This window comes from Neopelma chrysocephalum, unplaced genomic scaffold (genome assembly GCF_003984885.1).
Source record: "Neopelma chrysocephalum unplaced genomic scaffold, ASM398488v2 Primary Assembly neopelma1_147, whole genome shotgun sequence".
Taxonomy (NCBI): Eukaryota; Metazoa; Chordata; class Aves; order Passeriformes; family Pipridae; genus Neopelma; species Neopelma chrysocephalum.
In genome coordinates, this window is record NW_020897809.1 from 5,501,390 (window position 1) to 5,524,294 (window position 22,905).

The following is a 22,905-nucleotide window of genomic DNA, read 5'->3' on the forward strand; positions in this document are numbered from 1 at the left end:
CCTCTACCCCCGGTCGTCACCTGGCCAGCGGCCTGACCTGCCCGAGAGAGGCTGTGGTGGGGGTGCGCGGGTGGGTCGGGGGTTGCGCTCGTGTTCCCACTGAGGGGTTTGGTTGTGTCTGTGGGGCGAGGGGGCTGTACCCCTGCCGGGCACTAGCGCCGGGCCAGCTGCGCTCCCGCTCGTGCCCCGGTGCCAGGGGGTCGCGCTCCCGCCCGCGCCGCGGTGCCGGGCGTGCAACGGTGCCCCGGGGCCACGCCCCGACCCCGCCCGGCGCCTCGGCCAGGTGCGGGTCGGCGCAGCGGGGGCCCTGTTCCGCCAAAGGCTCTTCCAACCCAGCCCACAGCCCAGCCCTGCCCGGTGCGGCGGGGCGCGGGAGGCTGATGCGGCCGAGGGCGTGCCGCTCCGGGCGGATAAAGCCGGGCGGCGGCGCGGGGCCGCGCAGAGCGGCAGTGCAGCGCGGAGCGGGCGGGCCGGGGCAGCGGGGGCGGCGGCAGCGGCAGCAGGAGGAGCGGTCGCAGCATCCAGCAGCGGGGCGGCCGCGGAGCGCCGCACTCCCTCACTCCTTCACTTCTTTCCCTCCCTTCCCGCAGGCGGGCGGGCGCGGCCGGGCGGGGCGCGGGCGGAGCGCAGCGGGCCGAGGAGGCGGAGCGGGGCCGGCCATGAGCACGCAGGCGCGGGGCCAGGGCGGGCGCAGAGCGGCCGATCCCGACGGCGAGATGCCGGCCACCGAGAAGGACCTGGCGGAGGACGCGCCGTGGAAGCGGATCCAGCAGAACACCTTCACCCGCTGGTGCAACGAGCACCTGCGCTGCGTCAACAAGCGCATCGGGAACCTGCAGCATGACCTGAGCGACGGGCTGCGGCTGATCGCGCTGCTGGAGGTGCTCAGCCAGAAGCGCATGTACCGCAAGTACCACCAGCGGCCCACCTTCCGCCAGATGCAGCTGGAGAACGTCTCGGTGGCCCTCGAGTTCCTGGAGCGGGAGAGCATCAAGCTGGTCTCCATCGGTGAGTGCGTCTCCGGCGGGCGACTTTTGTTGTTTTCTCATTTTATTGTGTTTTATTCCTGCGCCGGACCTTTGCCTGGGTAGCCGTGATGGGCTCAGGGCGGTGGGGGCCGCGGGCTCGGAAACTGAGGGATTGCTGCAGCTTCTGTCCTTAAAGAGCTGTGTTTGCCATGAGGCTGCCCCACAGCCCGGCTGTCGGGGCTGGCAGTGCTGTGTGTGCCATGGGGCTGCACAGCCCGGCTGCCGGAGCTGGCAATGCGCTCCTGTGCTCCTCAGCGTCTCTCTTGGTCACTACTTCATAGGTGAGGCTTTGCTTTCTGGTCTTTCCTGAAGAAAGCCAGTGCTAGAGCACGTTCTCTCCTTGTGCAGCCAGTTTCCCCAGGCACTGACCCCTCCAGCAGCCCGGCAGGAGACGGGACTGGGGCGATGCCTGCCTTAGCCGGGCGTACCTGGGCTCTTGCAGAGTGCTGGAGCCAGACTCTCACAGCTGTGCGTATATAGCTGCTGCCGTAGGTAGTACAGGAGAGTGAGGAGACTTTTCTTGCTCACCACAGCCCAGTAGATGATGCCAGTGTTCAGATTAGCATTGATGCTTGCCTAAGCACAGTTGCAGCTTTTGAACAGGATTGCACTTTCTCCTCAATCTTTCTGCTGCGGTAGGTTAGGATAGAAAATGTACAAGGAACCCTGCTGACCCCAGGCAATGGGTGCTCTGAGGTACCGCCACCCTGGCTGGCATGAGATTTGCCCGTCTGTGCCATAGTGGTAGATAACTGGTGGCTTGCACAGGAAACGAAAGCTGCTGGCATGCACGTCAGATTTCAGATCCCTCAGGAATGCACGCGGTGACCGTTTTGGGAATAGCTCAGGTGCGGCCACAACGTAGTCTGTAAAGCAGTAATTTGAATGCCTGAGAGATCTCTGGGAAGGAATGTGACTGCCTTTTCTAGCTCTTTGCCAGATAACTCTAACTACTGCCTCCTGATGACTCTGGCCTCGATGAATTGCACAGCTGAATTTGGGTGAGTGCAGCTCTGCTCAGTTGTCTAAAACTCTTGGCCAAGGTGAAAGCTGTTTCCCTTCAAAGGATTCAGCAACAATAGCAAGAAAATAGAAACTTCTGCAGTTTGGGGGAGACCTACCCCTCTCTGGGAACCCGTGGCTAGGTGGAGTAGCTGGGTACTCTACTAATGTGTAAAAGCAGCTTTGGACAAGTAGAAGTGAGTACTGTTTGCGTCCCGAGTGGCTGATTTTCCTCCCAGGGCAGAACAGTGAACGTACTTGCAGCTGGGAATGGAGCTGGTGCTAATTATTTACTTAGAGATGAATTCCCTTCTCACACGGTGGGGTTCGAGTTGCAGCTGCTGACTCCTGGGCTGAGCTTTTGCTAACATCGGAGCTCACCTTTCTGTGGCAGCTGCTGGACTGGCTCCTTACAGCCACGACACAAACACTAGGCCAGCGCTCCTCTCTTATTTATTGTTTACTCTAGAAGAATGTTGCTGCTCCAACTGCCTTCCTATTTGTCTGTGGGACTTCCCGACGGCTGCGGGTTTGGGAGATCAAGGTTAGTCCAGCCAGGTCTGGCTTCCAGTGACTTCCTTTCTAGAAACACTGCTGCAGCAGCACAGCTCCCTTACAGGATTAGACTGCGCTGCAGGGTAGCTGTAATCATTTAAGACGCATCTAATTGTTTTGCAGCTTACTTGCATTGTGTTGGCTATTAAAAAAAAAAAAAAAACCCTAAACAAATCCTTGAGGAAACTTGAAACTTTGGCAGAATGGAATGACTATGACTAGTAGCGCCTTTGCCATGTCCCAGCCTCTGCATGAAGGGATATACAGCCCTATCCATGCTCTGCTATCCGTTCTGGAGCCAGGAGGTAGCACAGGAGCTCTACTGTGCAGTCCTGGATAAACTGAGCCAGTCCTGAAAAAACATCCTGAATGTCCTTTCCAAAATGATGTTCCAAGTGAGCCTTGCAGTGCTCCACTGGCTTGGAGGGCTGAAGCTCTCAGCATCTTTCCTGCAGGCACAGCATCTGCTGGGATCACTACCTGTTCCTGCTGTGATTCTCCCTGCAGGTTCTGAAGAACTTAGAGCTTTCTTTTTGTTTCTACTGTTTAGTCTCTTTTGTATTGCTGAACAAAACCAGGACCGTTGCAGGTCCTGGAGCTAAAGTGAAAAAAAGAAACCATAAAGGCTTCAGGTGGAGAACTTTTATGACCACGTTGGTCTTTAGGGCCTGGGGTGTTTAGGGCTAGCTCTGGGCCATATCAACTGGGAAAACCTGACAGCTGCGCCTGCTGGATTTCTGGCATTAATGATGCCATCAGACCTCTGCTAAGTGGATGCAGTGCCTGTTCCAGTTATTATTTAACTTCCAGGAACATTTTGGAACCCATGTATTATGGCTCAGCTACTGCTGCTATACTACAACCACACTAAACCCTTTCAGTAGCAAGCTTTTGGCATTCAATGTTTGTCCATTTAAAATAAGTCTGCTTATACACAGAGAACTCGGTTTAATTTACAGTTTGACCACAACCCTTTCTGGATGCACATTAGCAGCCCAACCTCTCCTGCTCTTGTTACTCCTTGTTTAGTGTCTGCTCAGAGTCTTTTGGTAGTTTCAGGAAGCTTTTCTTCTAGGCATGAAGTTCCTTCAGTGCAAGTTTGACTGCATGTGTGATCTACTGTAAAAAAGGCCATGAAGCACATGTGTGCTTTGTGCCATCCAGCAAGGACGGGACTGATCGCTCTGAAAAAGTTGCTCTGGGGGCAGGTGACTTCATGGAACCTTCTGCTCAACATGAGGTGGCTGCTGTGCTGCCGAAGTGCTAACAAGTGTTAAGTCTAGCTTTTTTCCTTGTCTGCTAGACTGAGATAATTGCAGATTCCTGGGTGCTGAGTGGCATGTGGCATGACAGGCACTGAGAGTAGGATGCCAGGAATGTGGAGCACAAGGGCTTTGCTCTTGGCTGAAGGGGCTGATCAACTCTACAGATTGCTTAGCAGAGAAGGGAGGGGGGTGAAGCTTATTTGGCACTGAGCTTGTCCCTAGAAATCCTGATAACTGGCAGTAGGAGTCAACTGATTTAGCTTAGAAACAGAGGAGTTGGGTGTCTGAAGCCTAGCAAGAGGTTTTGGGCTGTGACCTGCCAAGTTACCCACAAGCTTGCAGCCAGCACGTCCTAGGTGTGTACTCTGATGCTGCTCAGTGCCTGTTGACAGTGTTCTCTTGGCTACTGCTTGCCCAGCAGCCTCATGTCACTGGTAGAGGTGGGATGGGTGCCAAGCTGGCTTGTTCGATAAAACTGCAGTCTTGGACTGCCAGAGTCAGACTGATCAAACTGAAAAATGTGGTTTCTCTGCTAGATTGCACATTCACCAGGTAAGTGAGCTGATCTGGCTTGCCTTGCAACAGCAGGATGTCAAGTGGTGATGCAAATAAGTGGATGGGCAGTGGCAGGTCTGCTGCCTTGGCACTAGGATCTGGTACTGGCCTTGGCTATCGCTGTGTGGTTTGTTTTCAGGCTTGTCTTTGTGGTAGTCCTGAGTGCCACGGCAGTGCCTGCAGGGAGTTGAGCTATGCCAGAAAGGCGATGGATGAGGAGACGATGGGGTTATAATCATGGTCTGTTGGTACTTGCCTCATGGATACTTTGGTGGTCTTGGCATGTCTCAGCTGCAGGGGTATTTCTGGAAGGGCTGTCTCTGACCAAGCCTAACCTGTGTGTGGGGTGGGGTTTTGGTTAATGACCAAGTACTTGATGCACTCACTGTGGTCTATAGTGCAGACCTCCAGCGTGCACTAAAGGTGAAAGTATCTTGACCTGTGAGTGAGTACCTTATGGAAATCTCATTTTAGGAAAATGATTGAAAACCAACTTTCTTTCCTAGATTGTTGATACACTAAAGGATGACAAAACGAACTTTACATTTCTAGAGGAAAACTAGTGTCTCCTAAAACTTGGTGAATGTGTTGTCCTGTAATACCTAGAGCTAGGTCCTTGAAAACTGAAAAAAAAAAAAAAAAGTGTTTTCAGCCTGTGTACATTTAGGGGCCCTTCTGTCTCACTCCGTGTTCTATTAACACATCATAAGGAGGTAGTCAAAATACACTTGCATTTTGTCTGCCACTTATCTGTGACTTCCCTGGGGGCTGTTTTCTGGAAAATATCCAGTGTATCTTGGAAGCAGATTTGTGCTTCTTGGAAATGTGACACTTAATCTTTCCCCTTGAAAATAATTTTTGACGAGAGTCAAAAATTTTGACAAGACCGGCAGTGGACATCACTGCTGGAGACTGGAGGGGGCTTCAGCTTTAGAGGGTGCTTGGTCTCCTCAGGACCTTCTGTTTCAGTTAGACTGCTGGTCTAATGAAAAAGTGCCTTTGCCTGAAGTATTAGTTCCAAGTTACAGGAAACTTTAAGGTAGCTTACACAGACTGTTCTTGCATTCTTTTACATATGAGCGGAAACTTGTAAAGTGATCAAACTTCAGTAAAATTACTTGGGACCAGTTAGACTAATGTGCTAAACAGCTTTTTATTTAAGGCACTGAAAGCTATGCCAGCTATTCAAGAAGGACTGAAGTCTTAACTGCTCCATATTCTAATGCCATGTCCTGTATTGACTTACACGGGGATGTTTAAATCTAAATGGGTTACGATAACTCTTTTCTAGCCTGCAACTGGAATCTAAGAAGGTGGTTAGCCCTGTGTGTGGCCATGCTGCTATGTTGCCAGCATTGTTCTGTGTCTGCTCCAAGCAATGGGAAGTAAAACAATGGTCTCTGAATCCCCCAGGCTGCAGAGGAATTCTGTTTTCTTTCTGCCCCTCAGAAACAGACTTTGATGTGCAGCTAGTTTGGGCCCTGAACAAGGGTTTGCCGAGTTTAGACCACTAATGCATGCTTAGCAAGCTCACCAGAGTGAGAGTGTGTTGCAGGCAATGCTGGTGTGAACAAACCTCTGCTGTACTGTGACACCAGGTCCCAGCCACCAGCATCAGTTGGATCTGTGTTCCTTTACTGCCTGGCATGATACTCAGCTCATGAATGTGGCACCTGACCTATAAGTCATTGCAGTAAAAGAGATGCAGAGCTCAGTGACCTGGGGTTTGGCTCTATTAGGGCTTGGTACAGTGTGCCTGAGGAGCCTGTCACAGTAGCTCTTGCTTACAGAGCATTAAGCCTGACTCTGGCTGTTGGTGAGGTAGCCAGGCTTTCTGTAGAGAAACCTGTAGGTGCCTGTGGGTGGAAGTATGTGAGGACTGGTAGCTGCAGTCTGCTTGGACGTGTCAAGAAAAACGGAATCAGATATCAGACCAAGTGTATCTTTTATGGAGGAAGGAAATGCTGTGTAGCTGAATGTTAACTGTTAGGGGAAGAATCCAAAAAAAATATATGTAGAAAAGGCTAGGGGAAGACACTGCCCACCTTGTAAGGAGATCTGAGCAGTCTGCTACAGCCTTCAATGGCGCTGCTTTGTTTTGTTGCAGGTTGAATTAATGTTAATAGTGGTAGTGTTAGGGGAAATAAGCGTAGCAGTTTTCATGAAAATACTGTATCTGTGAAACTTGTGCTGCTTCTGTATCTTTTCTTGATGTAGGAGTATGTGTGCGTGGTAGAGGTGGATACTCACCCACCCTCTTGAAACCACCCACCGGGTGGGGTGAGTGGAGCTACCCTTGCTTTTCCTAGGAACTTGACCTCAGGTTCAGAGTTGTCAGCTGAGATTTGAGGTTCTGTGCAATGGGCTAAGCGAGCTCTGCCTATTGATTTGGATTAATGCAATGAAGCTCTAATGAGGTTTTTCCCCTAGGCCTTGCTTCTGGGGACTTGGTGCTGATTTTTTTCCCCACAAGACAAAAGTTTTTGTAGCTTGCAATCTGCCTGTTTGTGTTCCTCCTGAGGAGGAACCAGTGCTCTGTAATCTAATAGGGAGGACTTTCTTCAAGGTCATCATTAGGAGATAAATCCTAGTCCTGTACTCAAAAGCTTTGCAGTAAGTGTATGTTGTATCTTAACCAGATGGTTCTCTGGACTGATGTGGTCGCTAACCTGTTAGCTTGGCTTTCCATCCCTCCTGCAACTAACTTTGAGTTTTGAAGGTGCCTACATAGTATCTGATACATCATAGTGAAGATTGGATCTGCTGTGGTGAGCTTCGGCTTCAGCTAATGGATTGCAATTCCTTGTGTAAGCACCATTCTGCTGTAAGCAGTTGGAGTCTAACATCTGTAGTGAGATGTATGCAATGTCTAGTTCCTACTGTGGTGGTACATGGCAACGGTAATACAACCACTGCAAGAATAAACCGGATTTTTTGTGTTAGTGAGAACAAGCTAGGCCACTTCAAACAGCAGCCAAAGCTTTGCTCAAGTTCCTGGGGAAGCAAGGGTTGCCTGACACATCCTCCCTTGTGCTGAGTAACCCAGCAGACACTGCCCTGGGCTGCCTGAGGGTGGGCAAAGGGTGGAGCAGCTGAATCCTGTCTCCCCTGGTGTGATGGGTTGGGGTTGCTTGGACCTCCTGCTGATACTGCCCTTGAAAGAAGCCATGTCTCTTTAAACTGTCTGAAAAGAGTGGCCACACATACAGCTGCACTGTCTGGTTGCTGGTGAGATGCTTCCCCTGAGTCAGAGAGCTGATGGTCCTCCTTCCTTACAACCCGTAGAAGTAGACAACTAATCTAATGGAAAGTAATCAGTAAATACAGAAGGCAGTCTCTAACTTTAAAGCATAAATTCAGCAGTTAGCTTCAGAGTTAATTTCTCTGGGTCACTGAAATATAACAAGTTTTACTGATCAGGCTGGTAAGTTGGTAGTGGCAGAGCTTTGATCATCCAGACTGGGGCCTTTCTTGCAAAGGAACAAACTGTTTTCATCTAACAGCAGCAGCAGGTTGCATGAACTCTCCTGCCAATGTTACCCAGTAACAGCACAAAAATCACTGTGGGCTGCAATGACATCATGGGCTGTGGCTCCTTCTCCTTTGCTTCAGGCCATGCCATAAATCATGACGCATTTATTTGTCAGTGCATTGAATTACTCCAGCATGAGCTGGCCAGGCTGCGTGGCAGCACAGCTCCCAAACGATGGGTCCTCTGGGGGCGAGGTGGGCACAGGCTGCCATGCTGACACCCAGGCTGCCTGCTGAGAAGGACAAATTGGGCAAGGGCTGTCTCAGCAGCACGTCCCAGTGTCACCCACACGCATTGCTGCGGGTGGTGCTGGCATGGTGTGGGTGCTGTGCTGAGCAGCCAGGCAGAGGCTGTCAGCTGCCCCCTGCTCTCCCCATGCTGCTGGGGTGGCTCTTGCTGCCTCCTGCTTGCCTGGGTGGGGTGCAGGCACTTGTGACACTGACCACATCCCTCTGCACAGCTGCTCTGCTGCAGAGCAGCAGCTGAAAGCACTGGAGCCACCCTTCCTGCTAGCCCGTGGCCAGTGTGCTTCCATCCGCTTTTTCTGCCGAAATCTGGGGTTTCAACTCTCTGTGCTGAAACCTGTGCAATGAGCTCTGGGCTGAGCTGTTAAAAGCTGCTCTGAAATGCCAACTCCTGTGCTTTGCATGGGTGCTGTGAGTGCATCTGGACCTGGGGGCTGCCTGAGCCTGACCTGGGAGTAGGATGCTGGTGGCTGCTCTCCTCCATGGCTTGCAGCTCACGGCAATTTTGGGCTACCCTGTATGCTTGTGGCTGCCTACTGCTTTTGATTAGTCTGTGGTTGCTCTTGTGAGGAGACAATGTATGTGTCTGTATTTCTGAGCCTATATGAAAGGGCACTCTTGTGGTTGGTGGGCCCAAAATCAGCTGTAGGTGGCAACTGGTGAGCTATGTTGTGTACACAGCTTTGAAAATCTGCTCTGGAGCCCTGCAGCAGAAGGCAGGGCATACAGAGCTGTGCTGAGCAAACACTCATGATATGTGCATCTGAAGGTTATTCAAACACAGAAGAGGAAATACTGTTCCCCTTGGCTAGATACTAACATGTTCTATCTATGCTTCTTTAATTGGTGTAATTAACTGTTTTGCATTCCCTTTTCTCACAACAATCTTGCAGTAGTAGGTGCAGCAGTTTTAGTGGACTTTCCATAGGCAAATACTGGCAAGCCAGGTCTTGGAACTAGTTTAGGTCTTGGTGCTAAAACACTGACAGGTACATCTTGGAGGTGAACTTCACCTTTTTGCAGATCCTCCCCTTGTTATAAGGTGAGTGGTAGGAGCAGGCTGCCCTGGTCTTGGACTGCAGAAGTGAAGAGCCTGAGCTGAGGGGTGTGTGCAGGATCCTGCAATTGTCTCTGCATCTTCCTTGCTGGGAACTGGCAGTATTACAAATACACCTTGTATCTGTCATAGTGCGAGACACAAATCTTGGATTGATCTGTCTGCTTTTGATCCTTGCTACAGAACAGGAAATGCTGGCTTGCTGAACAAAATTGGTGTCTAACTGTCGTTTTGATGGTGCAAGATATCAAGTGTTACCTCACCATCACAGCTAGAAGTGAATTTCTGCAGGGTTTCCTTTTTTCTGCAAGACTGTAAGTAATTCTGCTTGTCAGTCTCCCAAATAATCTGAAGCCCAGACACCTCTGAGCCTGCTCCAGCACCTGGGTGCTCCTGCAGAGCTACTGTTTGCTGGTGTCACTCCAGTTGCGGTGGCTCTCTGAGCAGTTGTCGCTTGCTCAGACATGGCTTGTTATCAAATTCCCTTGTGGGGGAAGAATTGGTGTCTGAGCAGACTTAACATACAGGCTGTGGGAAGACTGAGGATGCTAATCGTGTTGTTTCAGCTTTGTTCCGGCTGCTGATTAACAGTGTGGCTGCATGCAAATATCCGATAGCTCATGTAACCGCTGGAGCAAGATCAATGATCTAATTAAAAGTCAAATAGAAACAGCTTTAGTAGTCTCTGGGGATTATTTCTTTTGGTAACTCTTTTAGGCATGTGGTAAAAATGCTATGAAGAAGTAGAAACACTAGGCTGGTGACTGCCAGGAGAATTTGTGGTGATACTTGAAAGGGCAGTGACTTCCAGTGCCACAGCCCAGGCTCAGCAGTGCTGGACATTGCGGCTGTCATAAGTCAGGACATGTAGGCTTTTAAACTGGGACCATGGGATTCTCTATAGTTGTGCCATCTTAATGCTCTCAATGCTTTGTGATCATGTAGCCCTGTGCTATCCTTGTGCTGGCTGAAGTGAGTTTGTTGCTCTTAACAGAGGATGTGGCATATGTGCTAGACAACTGAGCAGCTGCATCAAACATGGGTGGCCAAAGGGAGGAGGGTGACTTGTGACCACCCAGTGCAGCTGCTGTTGGAGAAGACCCTGGCTGGCAAAGCTTGGCTGCATGTTGATAAACCAGCTCCTATAATAATAGTACTTCCCTGGCCTCACCTGAGTGCTGAGCAAGAGCAAGGATTGCCAGCTCCATCAAGTCACCAAAGACCAAGTGAGATGTCCACTTGAGAGGCCATGAAATCAGGCTACTCAGGAATGCCTGCAGATCCCCGTGGCCCTGAGCTGCAGTGTACCCTGGGGCTCCCCAGAGCCAAGCAGAAGCAGGTGTAGCTCCCAGGTAGCCAGTTGTCTTTTGTGCATCCAAAAAAGTTAGAAGAGCCTGAGATAGTTTTCCAGTGGTTCAGGCTCCCCCCAAAACCACGAGTGAAGAAGCCCTGATTGCATTCAGCTCACAGCCACTGTACAGGGGGGCGGCTCAGCACTGCCCTTGGTGCTGTCACACCGGATGATCCGTGGCTGCTCAGTCAGCATTGCTGAGCGTGCTAATGACTTGCAGACATCTGCAGTTATAGGGATAGGAGCATGTGGGACTCCTGGACAAGGGTATTGCAATGCCCTTGTCCCAGAGAATTAACCACTTTGCTGTCAGGATCCTCACCTGAGTATATCCCTTTGTCCTGATTTCTGGAAGGAAGCAGTTTGGAGCTGCTCTGTGAGGGTCATCTCATGGAGGTGTTTTGCTCTGCTGTGAAAGCACCATGAGCAGCAGACTTCAGTGAGGAGCTGCTAATTCAGGCCCTGAAAACAGTGGAAATGTTTGGCGTGTCCTGGGTGGAAAGCTCTGCTGAACAACATTTGACTCAACTAGGGAAGCCCCCTGAAGTTAGTGGCATAAACCCCTACTTCAACAAATCCACTTCAAATTTTGCTGTGGTTTTGTAGCCTAGCTCCGAGTTCAGTGTTTAAGAGTGAAGAAATACTTCTTCTGATATAGATAAATAAGAAAACCTATGTCCCTTTGACAAGTTTTAATTGCAAAGAGAAAAAATGAACTGCTTCACACAAAGTGCTGCAGCTATTGGTTGAAAGCACTGCCTAAGGTAGAGGAAGCTCAAATATTTTAATTAACCAGCTTTATTACTTAAACATAGGCTTTAAGAATCTGCACAATATTTCTTACTCTACCTGTAAGAAAAGTAACTCAGGCTCCTGAAGCAGTACCTGGACAGCAAGAATATTCAAGCTCAAATGTAGAAGATGAAAGAAGCAGCCCAGTCTTCATCTAGGAGCAAGATAAACACCTGTGGTGCTCTTGTTCTGTCTGGGTATAGGTAATAGCATGCTACTAAACATTTTTTCACTGCAGAATGGAGGAATTGCTAACAAATGAGGTGGCCTAATGCTGTATCAAGCCTGGTAGGCAACTGGAAGAGGTCTGGGAGATCAGGCAGAACAGTGTAGCTTGTGATGTTGCTGCAACTATTCCAACTCTAGAAAAATTGCCCCTAGAGCGAGTGCTTTATTTTTGTGTGCTGTGTTAAAAATGTGAAATACAATAGGCTTGCAAATTTGAACAATGTGAGACTGCAGATTAAAAATGAGATCTTGCAGCTGGTGAGGATTTGGGTAATTGCCTGCACCCTGCTTGGTCAGCATATGTGTGGTGGAGTGCTGTCCCTGAAGACTAGGGAGAGCTGCAAGCTTGTGAAGTTTGGAAAGACTCGTGTGAAGCCTTTAGTTGGAAGATTTGAAGTCCAGCCTCTGGAGAGGAAAGGTGGTATCCCTCTGAGTGCTGGCTAGTTTGGAAATGTTGTTAGCATCCAGAGCCTGTTACGGCTGAGCAGCTCCCAACAAAGTTGGATTAGGCTGATGGTGTCAAATGAGCAGAGCTGCTTCTGCCTCTTGCTAAGAGCAACCTGTGGGGGGGGAGAGAGCAAGGATAGCCACTGAGCAGAGCCCTTGCATGGCACAGGACCTGCAGGGCAGGAGGGTAGCTCTGGGGGCTGGGACCAGCCAGCCCATGGCAGCTGGGGTGAGACGGGGGGGTCTGCTGGACTACTCAGGGTGATGCAAAACCCCCACATTGGAAGCAAAGCTTTGCTGTGCAGTGACTGAGTGGGAGGAGGGGGTACATGGTCTCATGAACTCGCATTGCACAGCTGGGGCTAATGTGTGCTCAAGCTGTACCATTAATCCCATATGGTCCTCTTTAAGGTGCTTAGAGACCACCCGTGCAGACTGTGCCTCTGCAGATTCACCACCACTCTCCCGCTCATGAAAGCTCCTCTCAAAAGAGGTCTGTCTGATAGTGGCTGCCACCGTTGGATGAATTACCTGGGCCTCAAGCCAAGCGTCTATTCCTTATGTTAACGGCTTGTAGCTGAAACTGTATAAACACAGGGCTGTCGTGTGTGGGATGTTAAACACACAGGGCTGAAATCGCCACCGTGCAGGGGCCAGCCCTGTGTGATCTGCAGATGGAAGTGTGTTTTCTGCTGGTTTGCATAAGTATACAAAAATGTGTTCAAACAACTTCACTGTTTCCCCAGAAAGAGGGGAAAGCTTCCTCCTTCAAGAAGCGGCTGCACAACACTGAATATTTTTTTATTTAAGATTTTACATTCTAGGAAGAAAATTACTTTCTTCCTTCTTGCCCAGGGATGGTCATGGTTTCCTGTGGAGGGAAGAATAGGTGTCTGTATGTGAAAGCTCACGAAGGGTTAAATCTATCTGGCTTACACACAGAAACATTAAGACATCTTCATAGTGGTCAGAGAAAAGCAGCAGTGCTTTCCTGGCCCATGCATGTGTTTGTAGTGACTGTGTCCTGAGCATCCTCACTTGATGTGTGGCTGCAGAAAGCAGCCTGGATGTACAGATGTGTCACCCCCTCCTGATGGGCCCTCACATTGCAATGCTGTGGCAGTGACTGGAGCTCGAAGGCAGGATGATGGCTGGTGTTAGTGAGTGCAGGGCTGCTTCTGGTGCTGTATGTTTGTGTTAGGAGGGTGTGCTATGTCTGAATGTCAAAATGAACTGGTGAAATGGCTCAGATGTTGGAGGGGTGTCTCCAAAGCGGCTGTTCCTATCTGCAGTGGGGGTATGGCAGCTTGTCGTGGTTTAAACCCAGCCAGCAGCTCGGCCCCGTGCCGCCACTCACACCCCTCCAGTGGGATGGGAGAGAGAATTGGAAGAGTAGAAGTGAGAAAACTCGTGGGTTGAGATGAAGACAGTTTAATAAGCAAAGCAAAACAAGGCATTCATTCACTTCCCATGGGCAGGCAGGTGTTCAGCCATCCCCAGGAAAGCCAGGCTCCATCACATGTAATGGTTACTGGGGAAGACAGGCAACATCACTCCAAACATCCGCCCCTTCCTTCTTCTGGCTTTGTGCTGAGCGTGACTCCATATGGTATGGGATATCTCTGGTGTTAGTGGGGGTCTGCTCTCCCCTCCCAACTTCTTGTGCACCCCCAGCCAACTTGCTGTTGGGGTGAGAGGCAGAAAATGCCTTGACTCTGTGTAAGTGCTGATCAGCAGTAACGAAAACATCCCTGTGTTATCAACACGGTTTTCAGCACAAATCCAAAACACATCCCCATACCAGCTACTGTGAAGAAAATTAACTCTAGCCCAGCCAAACCCAGCGCAGCAGGTTAGCATTTAATTACTTTTCCTGTTGCTTCTCAGGGAAGTGGTTGGACTGAGATAGCTGACCTGCTGATATGTTCTGGAGTAACTGTCATTAAGCTGCAGAGGGCTTCAGAGCACCTGTAACATTGTACCTGGGTTTATATGCTTCAGAACAAGCCTGCATAGAGCAGTGCTGTTAGGTGCTCAGAATCAGAGACTATCAAAACTGAGACAAACCACAAATCTTTTGCATAGCTAAAGTAATTGGCAGGGTGCTTTCTGATGTGTTACCAACCCCAGACCACAAAGTGTGCTCCAGTCCTGTGCTTTGGTGCTGCAGTGTGGAGATGGGTTGAGCTGCATGAATGGGGATTTCCTTTGAACAGCCCCGTGCACAGTGAATCACAGTCACTACCGCAATTCTGGTTTCAAATGGAAAAACTGAATCTTAGTGTCTGTTGCGGCCAAGGATTTCCCCAAACAGTAATCACTTCTGATAATTTCTAATGTGTTGGTTTTGGCTTCAGAAAGTCCATCCATTGCAGCTTTTGTGCCTGGTGTCTGTTGCACAGAAGATGTTAGACAGCCCTATCTGAATGGGCTCATTTATCTGAGCAGGATTTTACATGCTGTTTCATATAACTATCTTGACCTAATCCCAGTGTGAGTAAACACACTGTTAGCAACACAGGGGTCACTCTGCTGTCTGGAAACCTCTGGATTATTCGTTGTTTCTTTGGTCTCGCAGAGGCATCTTTTTTTTTTCCCCCAGCTGTATCTCTTGCAACTTTTTCATCTCCAATGCACTCTGGTGGCTGAGGGTGGACCTTCCCTTTGTCCTCTGCACTGAAGCTTGGTAACCTTCCTTCAGTAATGTGAGATACAGCAAAGCGCTAATGACTTGTCACCTAATGCCTCTGCCAGCCCCTGGGAGGCCTTTGCAAGAATTAGACAGGTTTTTGACCTTGGTGAGACCTGAAGTAACCTGTGAGATTTAGGATTACCTTAATCCTGCTGAGATGGTTACAGCATTCTCACACTTCAGAGACAATTCGTTGCTTTGTTGTGTCACTTGTCAAATTCTGACTCTACAGTTGTTTTTATCAGTTCAGCCTTGCTGATCGAGAGTTGGCTTTCTAGTTATGTAAGCACATGATGTGTTATGAGGAGGTACTTTTTTTGTTTGCATGCCTTAATGAAATAACAACCTTGAGTTGGTCAGACTCCTAGACAAGTATTTCATGTGAGGCTTAGACAATTCTGCATTTGACTAAAATTTTAATGTCTTATTTAAAGTGAAACTCGTTTCCTGTGAATTGGCCAGTGGTGTTGCCGACTAAAGTGTAGCTGCCCACTCTGATGGGAAGGTGAAGCCTTCCTGTGTCATGGCAGCAAATGTACTGACCCATGGGGAGCACAGACCTTGTGGAGGATCATTCTCCTTTCACTCCTGTCTCATGCCTTGAGGAGGAACGTGTAGTTTGTGTCCAGTCACTTGTTTTCAAAAGCTGAGCCAAGTGTTTCTCAGCAGAGTGTGGCAAAAGCAGGAGTATCCCTTTTCTTCCCCATCCCTCCATCATTTAACAGAAATCCACTCTCTGGCATGTTTGAGCCCCACTGCAGGGACTTTCCTCCTGACCCATTCCTGGATGATTAATCGGCACTTGAGTGCCTTGTGTCACCTTGTCCTCACTGCTTTCTGGAACTTCCCTTCTCCAGGCTCTGACCCTGGGGCCGTGTTGGGTGTGTGTCTGTGTGAGTGCTATCCTGCAGCCCTTCTTACAACCCCATCCCACTGTGCCTGGTGCTGTCTGGGGCCTTTCCCAATCCACTTGTCCAAGAGGTTGATGCGGTGGGTCTTGGCATCATGCCAGCCATGCTGTCCCGGAGGATGGCGGGCTTCTGCATCACCCTGAGTCCCTGGGGAGCGGGCTCGGACTCTCTTGGCACAGCAAAGCATGAAGGGGCTGCTGTCCTGCCACACAGCTGCCACTCATTCCTCACTGGAAATGCGGATCTTTGCCATCGAGGGGATTGAACATCGACTGCTGGTTCAGTGCCGGTGCAGGGCACTTCCACCGCCCGCCCCCGGCGTAGGCAAGTGGGAGCCGCGGTGTCTCAGCCGCTCCTGGGGCCGGCAGCAGCACCGAGGGGCGTTGGGATGAGCTCAGCAGCGGGGAATGCGCTTTGCTGGGTGCAGGGACTGTGCTCGCGGGGCCCATTGTCGGTGGTTTTGGCAATGATGCCATGGCCGGCGTCGTGCCGAGGCAGGCCCGGAGCGCCCTGTGCCGCCAGCCGTGTGCTGGGCAGGAGCTGCAGGTGGGGCGCGGGGGTTCCTGGCGATGCCTCCTGCCCCACGGCTGCCGGCGCTCGGCCGTGCTGGTTCACGAGCCGAGCCGGGTTTTGGGGTCAGTGTGGCGGTGGTGTGCTGGCAGGCTGCCCCGCCAAGCTGGCGAGGGACTGGCTGGCTGTGGACAAAGCAGCACTCATGGCAACTTGCTGCTGTACAAAGGCTGAACATTCAGGCTCCCTCTTCCCCCTGCCCCCACCTTCCCCCAAATAAGAATCTCAGATAATTAGCACAGCATTCCTGTGTGCCAGCTCGGCTGGGTATCTGTGCTGCGGTCCTGCATCTGTGAGTGGGGACCTGCTTGGCAGGGAGCAACTGAGTCTGAAATAGCCAGTGTGAATGGCAGCTTTTATTCTTCTCTGTTGCATCCTTGCTCACTGCTAATCCCGTCCCAGCAGCACGCAGGCAGTGCGGAGCCCTCCTGGTGCTCACAGGGGAGATGCTCCCTAGGACCACTCATGGCAAAGGTTGGACATGCACTAACACCTGCCTGCAGCTCTTCCTGAACATGAGAGTAACGCATTTACCTTCTCATATTGTAACTTGGTATGTGTCTCTTATGGCAGCAGAAACCTTAGGTGTGTTCAGATTGAAAGTATTAAGGAATTTGATCATCAGCCACCCGCAGTTTGACTTTTTTCCCCACCCACCCTAACAATTCCTAACTTTGAAATTCTTGACTTCTCTTTCCTACCCCCTTGGGTGATTTGAGTTTCTCTTGGAGAAGCTGGGTTGGTTTCTGTTGCTGTTACATTGCTGGCTTAAACTTGCTTCGTGTTATGCCTTTCTCTTCTGGATATGAGACATGAGTGGTCTCTGCGTACCTATTACGAAGTTGGGCAGAGCTATTTTAATCTGTGTTTCGCTTCTGTGGGCTCCACTGTTTAATTATTTTTATTCTTTACTATATTAAAAGTCTGTATTATTTTTTTTTCTTGTGAAACCTACACTGGAAGGACTGGATTGGAACTTATTTTTTCAGTTTTCAGTTCCACCTCATGAGATCCTTTCCAGAGGCCCAACATGCACCAGTATACAGTACAGGGTGATAGATGCAACAGTGGCCTGAAGTTCTCTAACATAAATGGTTTCAAATCCAGTTAAAAACTATTTTAGTAGTTTAAAAACCTCTGAATTGTAATGTTTAATGTTTCAAATCCTTAAATGTTTCTCACAAAAACGTCTTTTTTTTTTTTTTTTTAAATAACCAGACACCCTGGTAAGCATAGAGGAAAATGGTTTCCATCTCCTTGTAAAAAAATAAAAACCCAAATTTTTTTTCCATCCTTCTGTCTGTGCCCAGATCATCACTCTGTTACTATTCTTACAGCCCTCCAGTGAAAAGTCATTCCTCCTCTGGAAAACCTACCTTGTAAAAAGCTTAGTGGGTCTCTAAGTGTACATGGTGTATCACTTAGGCTTCTTGAAGATACACTTCCTCAGGTGACAGAGTCCCTGAGGCTCGTCAGTGAAGCTGAGTCCTGGCTGCACCTTGGCACGGGGCAGGAGCTGAGCTGGGAGCAGGTGAGCTGAAAGCCCACAGGTATTCAGGTAATCACAGGTAAGCTGGATGCTGAGGACCAGCTCTCCTAGGGGTCATAGCACCAGCTGCACACGCTGCTGAGAAGCAGAGGTGCCATGGGGCTGGAGCATGTGGCTGTTAGAGGCTGGCAGGTTACAGCCAGGAACCCACGGAACCAGCCCAAGTTCCACCAGCCCAGTGCCAGCTCTGAGCAGGAGGCACAGCTGTGCTTCTGGGGGGTGAGGGCTGCATGTGGCTGGGCAACAAGCGATGGGCTGAACCCTGGGGAGCTGAGGTGGACCTGGGCTTAAGGGTCACTGGAGGAAATGGTTGCAGTATGTTCTCAAAGCACAGAGGAACCCCTGTAATTGATTTAAAGACATATTATCCCTACAGAGGATGTCACTAATGTCTTTAGCAGGCACAGTAAGCCTGTGAACACATACTGTATGCTTCAGCAAAGAATTTCTTTAGGCAGCTTGCTCAGCTCCCTCTCATCTGCGTACTTCTGTTTGGCATGCAGGAGCCAGGCTTCTGAAGAGCTCTGTTCAATGCGGAGTTTTCTTTGTTCCGGAAGATTAAGCCCTAATGAGTCTTTAATTTTTAATTCCCCCAACTGCTATAGTTGTTTAACTGTATGTATAACTATATGTAAGGTGAGAATAATTAGAGGTAGGGAAATGCTCAAGACTTAGACACCAAGGGTTGAAATTCTTGCAGTGTCTACATAAATGATCCATAATTGAGATGAACTTTGTGTGCTATACAAAGTTCCTTCCATGTCTGAAAATAAGGATAAGGGCTGCTGGTAATACTATTCCTTTGTTTTGTATTAAGGACCATGCATCTTGGGTTCTCCCCATGGAACAAAAATTAAAGTAGGGAAGACATAAAAATTGAAGAGGATGACCTCTTTTTAGAGGAGCTGGATGAAAAGATCAGTACTGGTTGTGGTTTAATCTCCACATGTGAAAATCAACAGGAAAGCTTCTGAGATGACTTTGAGACAGCGAACAGACTGTGTTGCCTCCAGCCTCAGCCAAGAAACTATTTAAATAAAATAAAATTCACTACTCAAAAGTTGCTCTTTCAGTCCTTCATTTGTTTTGCAAGACTTCCACAGTCTGTATGACTAGCTCGACTTAGTAAGGAAGCTGTCTGCTTCAGTAGCTTATCTTGTTTCCACTAATTGTCCAACAGAGAATGACTTGCAGCTCTGCTGTGGGGCAGAGTTTAAGGAACATTGCTGTAGTTTGGGTAGTGCTTAATCTGAACACAGAGCAGACTTGCACATGAGCAAAAAATACTAGTCACAAACCTGTTTGTAACACTGGTTTTGGTTTGGTTTATTTTTTTTTTTTTGAATTGTAGAATTATAGGCCTAATGAAGGTCCTATAATTCAAGAGCCGTGTGCTCCAGGTAGAGTTTAGGGATCTCTACTGGAGTAAACAAATGTGCAAGCCTCAAACCAATGCCAGGTTTCAGTTCTGGCACTTGCTCCTGGGGCAGCTGCAAGCACTAATGCAGAGGACCCAGCACTGGCGGTTTTCCGCTTGGTAGGTTGGGTTGGGAAGTTTTTTGTGGCTCAAGCCATGAAAATGACACACATTTGTCTCAAAGTGGTCACATTGCTGGCTCAGACTAGCCATGCTGCTGGCTGAAGCCATGGCACTTTAACATCTTTGTGCTTTGAGGAGTGTGATTTTAACAGTCCAAGTGTAACATATCGTATTAATATTTAGTATAGAGCAACAATTATAAATCAGTTTGAGCAGTTGAAACTTGGTTCCTTTTGAAGACTTGAGACTGGTGGTATGTACTGCTGGCCTATGGAATTGCCATAATCCATTTTTTGGGCTGGTTGCCACTTAATTAATAGGATAATAAAAGGGTAAGAATTACAATCTAGACTTAGAGGTGTGATGGGGGAAGAAAATGAGCTCTGGTTCAGTCTGTTTTCCTCTTCACCCTACCAGGCAGCCACTTAAATCCTAATAGCTGACTAGGAAGCAGGATACTTCTACATAAAACTTAATGTTGTAGGCTATATATAGGCTTTTCTTTTTTTTTTTTTTTTTTTTTTTTTTTTTTTAAATGAGTGCTCTCTTGTTCAATGCTGGTGTTGATTCTGCAGAACAGCTTAAATTTGGCTGGCAGGTTTTCCCCAGCAGTCAGCATGTCGAGATGTATCCCGACAGCAGGACCTCGGCAGTGGGCTGACAGCAGCCCTTCCCTGCAGAGGCTCCTGCCTGCCTGCAGCTGAACGGGGGCTGTGTCTGGTGTGATGACTGCTGCTATTTTGTTGACCTTGGATTGCCATCGGGTACTTTTAGAGGAGGAAAGCAAGTTGCAGTTGGAGAGTTGAAGCTAAAATGCACGTTGAACAGTGTAAGTGGGAATGAAGGTTTGTGTTAAATCCAAACTTGAGCGTTTCTGCTTTTTCTGCTTCTTGCTGGTTCAGGACAGCATGTCTAGCCATGAGGACTTGCAGACTGTCTGAAAGTGGTCACCTTACAGCATTCAAAATCTCAGAGTCCACAGCAGAGGGTCAGGAGGACTTGCATGTAACACCACCAAATTTCTTAGTTCTAATGGAAAAAAAAACAACAAACCAAAAGAAAAAAAAAAAAAAACAACAACAGCACAAAAAAACCTCTCCAAACCTTTTACCCACTCACTCTTCTAGATGGCACCTCTAAAGTTTCTGGTTGAGCCAAAGTCCTCCCAGTTGCTGATCTGAGGCAGGCAAGACATCCTGTGGCATGGGTTCCTGCTTCATGCCTGGGCTTCCAATAAAAAGGTGTTTTTAGAAAGCAGAAGTCCAGTGGCTGTCATCATGTATGAGCCAGCTGTGCAGGGACTTTGATCTCCAAAGCACACATCTCCTACCGGGAACAGGGGAACAGTGTGCTCTGGCACGCCTGTAAGTGCATCTTGCAGATGTTAACATAAGCACTGTGACGTGAATAAAGCAAATTATGCAGATGACCACGCTTTCTCCAAAAAAGGTTATATTGAATCTGTCTACAATGATGCTGTAAAGAGTAGGTTCAGCCCCATTAAATTATCTTGGCGGATGAGGTGTCACAGCTCAGTTCCTCCGAGCCCGGGGAAGGTGGGACCTGCGTGGAGAGGGCTCCTTTAATCTGCAGAAACTCAGAGTAAACACACTCTCCGTTTCAGCAGAAAGCAGGCAATTTGTTCCCATCCACCTAACTCAATGAAGCTGAAAGCCAAATGCAGCTTCGAGTGGTAGAGGTGAATTGTAAAGGGGCCAGGCTGCTGCCCTGTGGATCTGAAATGCTGACCACAAGTGTGCATCTCTATGTTGTAAATTTAGTACGAGCTTCAGAGGAGCAATTGAGAAACATGGCTTTGAAGGCTCTGTAAAGTATTGATTGTACGAGAAATAAGTATGCTTAAAAGTAATTTTCCCAGTAGGAAAGCAGTGGTGCAAGTCTGCTTTTTATGTAATCCATTTTCCAGCCTGGAATGGCCAGAAAGTGTCTTGAAGTAAACCAGGAAATAGGGGGGAATTCAGTGGAAAGCCAGCTGAGCTGGGGTACACAGCAATGCCTGCAGTAATGATTGTTGGTCTTAAGTGTCATTGGAAACATTTTTTTCCACCTTGGCAGTATTGCACTAGCAATGTGCACTCAGAGCTGGTGAGGGATGCCTGCAAATTTGGTTGTACTAAGAGTGTTCTCAGGGCCAGCTCTGTGCTCCCTGTGCAGGACCTGTGAACTGATGTGTGTCTTCCTGGATGTCACTTACATCTAAAAGCCCAAGAGACCTCAAGGAGAATGCACTGAATATTTTTAGTCAGTTAATGAAAAAGGCAGCACTAACGTGGAAGCTTTTCTAGGGAGGCTGAATGCTCAGGTGGAGTTGAGATTTACAGCAGTGCTTGGAAGCCAAGCCTGCTTTGAGCTGAACTTTAGTCTTCTCTTGAGTGTGGAAGGTCCTTTTATATAGTGATAGAGATTGTGCTCCAGTGTTGAGCTGCTGGTGAGGTCCCCCATAGCTGAGAGCGGGGTGCCTGCAGGAAGGGCATGTGGGCAGCTCTGCTGGGTGCTGATAAGGTCTCCTGTCCTGCCTATGAGTTCTTCTCCCTCCCTCCTCCCCACCCCCAATGAAAGCAGACAAGCCCTCTTAAAAGCAGGCTTGGAAAAAATTACGTCATGAGATCCCTATGCCTGTCAGGAAGCCGGGAGGCTGTGAGAGCTTGCTAACAAAGTGCAGTCGTGGCAATGGCATCAGCCCCAGAGAGGAAGAGCCATCCCATTCCTGCGGTGACCTTTTCCTGTCATCAGGGCAGCAGCTCTGTGCCCGGCCTCTCTGGAAGAGGCTGATGAGATGTGATATTCTTGCTGTCAATGTGAAGCTGTTTTCTGTACAGGCTGCTTTTTCCCAGGTCAAGGACCACAGCCCAGCTGTGCCTATGGGTGGTGGAGGAAGCTCTGAGCATGCAGCTGGTTGCTGCAGTAACCACAGTGTATCCACATATAGACATTATTTATGTGCTATAAATATAGAATCATAGAATCAGCCGGTTAGAAAAGACCTCTGAGATCATCAAGTCCAACCCTTGATCCACTACCACTGCAATTAGTAGACTATGGCACTAAGTGCCACATCCAGTCTCATCTTAAAAACCTCCAGGGATGAAGAATCCACCACTTATCTGGGCAGCCCATTCCAATGCCTGATTACCCTCTCTGTAAAAAATTTCTTCCTAGTATCTAACCTAAACCTCCCCTGGCAGAGCTTAAGACCACGCCCTGTTTGTCTTACTGATAGTTGCCTGGGAGAAGAGACCAACCCTCACCTGGCTACAACGTCCTTTCAGGTGGTTGAAAGGAGCCATTCTTTATCTTGAGTTGTATGTGTGTGTGTGTGTGTAGCATTGTGCTCAAGGTGGTTCTGTCCTGCTGGCTTTCCTCCCTAGAAATGCTAGATAGCTTTCTGAAATGTTTGCTTGTAGCATACTAAATTATCTCTGTGTCCCTCTAGTAAAAATGCTGATGTCAATATAAATCTGAAACCAAAGCTTGGAGGTGTTTCTGGCACAGGGATGTGATGGCCAGTGTTATGCTCCAGCAACACAGTGTGCCAGGGGGTGGGATGGAGGGGCTGCAGGCACAG

The 22,905-nt window shown here is 48.9% G+C and overlaps 1 protein-coding gene across 3 annotated transcripts in view; it reads left to right on the top strand.

The window, feature by feature from the left end:
* Positions 1-518: 518 nt before the first annotated feature.
* The window catches only part of FLNB (filamin B), a 71,820-nt gene continuing 49,433 nt past the window's right edge, over positions 519-22,905 (top strand). For 2 of the 3 annotated variants that reach the window (XM_027701112.1, XM_027701114.1), the window contains exon 1: positions 519-1,008. In XM_027701112.1, the coding sequence (XP_027556913.1) occupies positions 660-1,008 (349 nt within the window). In that variant the 5' untranslated portion in view covers positions 519-659. The remainder of the gene's footprint in view (positions 1,009-22,905) is intronic. The other variant, XM_027701113.1, reaches the window with a different exon arrangement.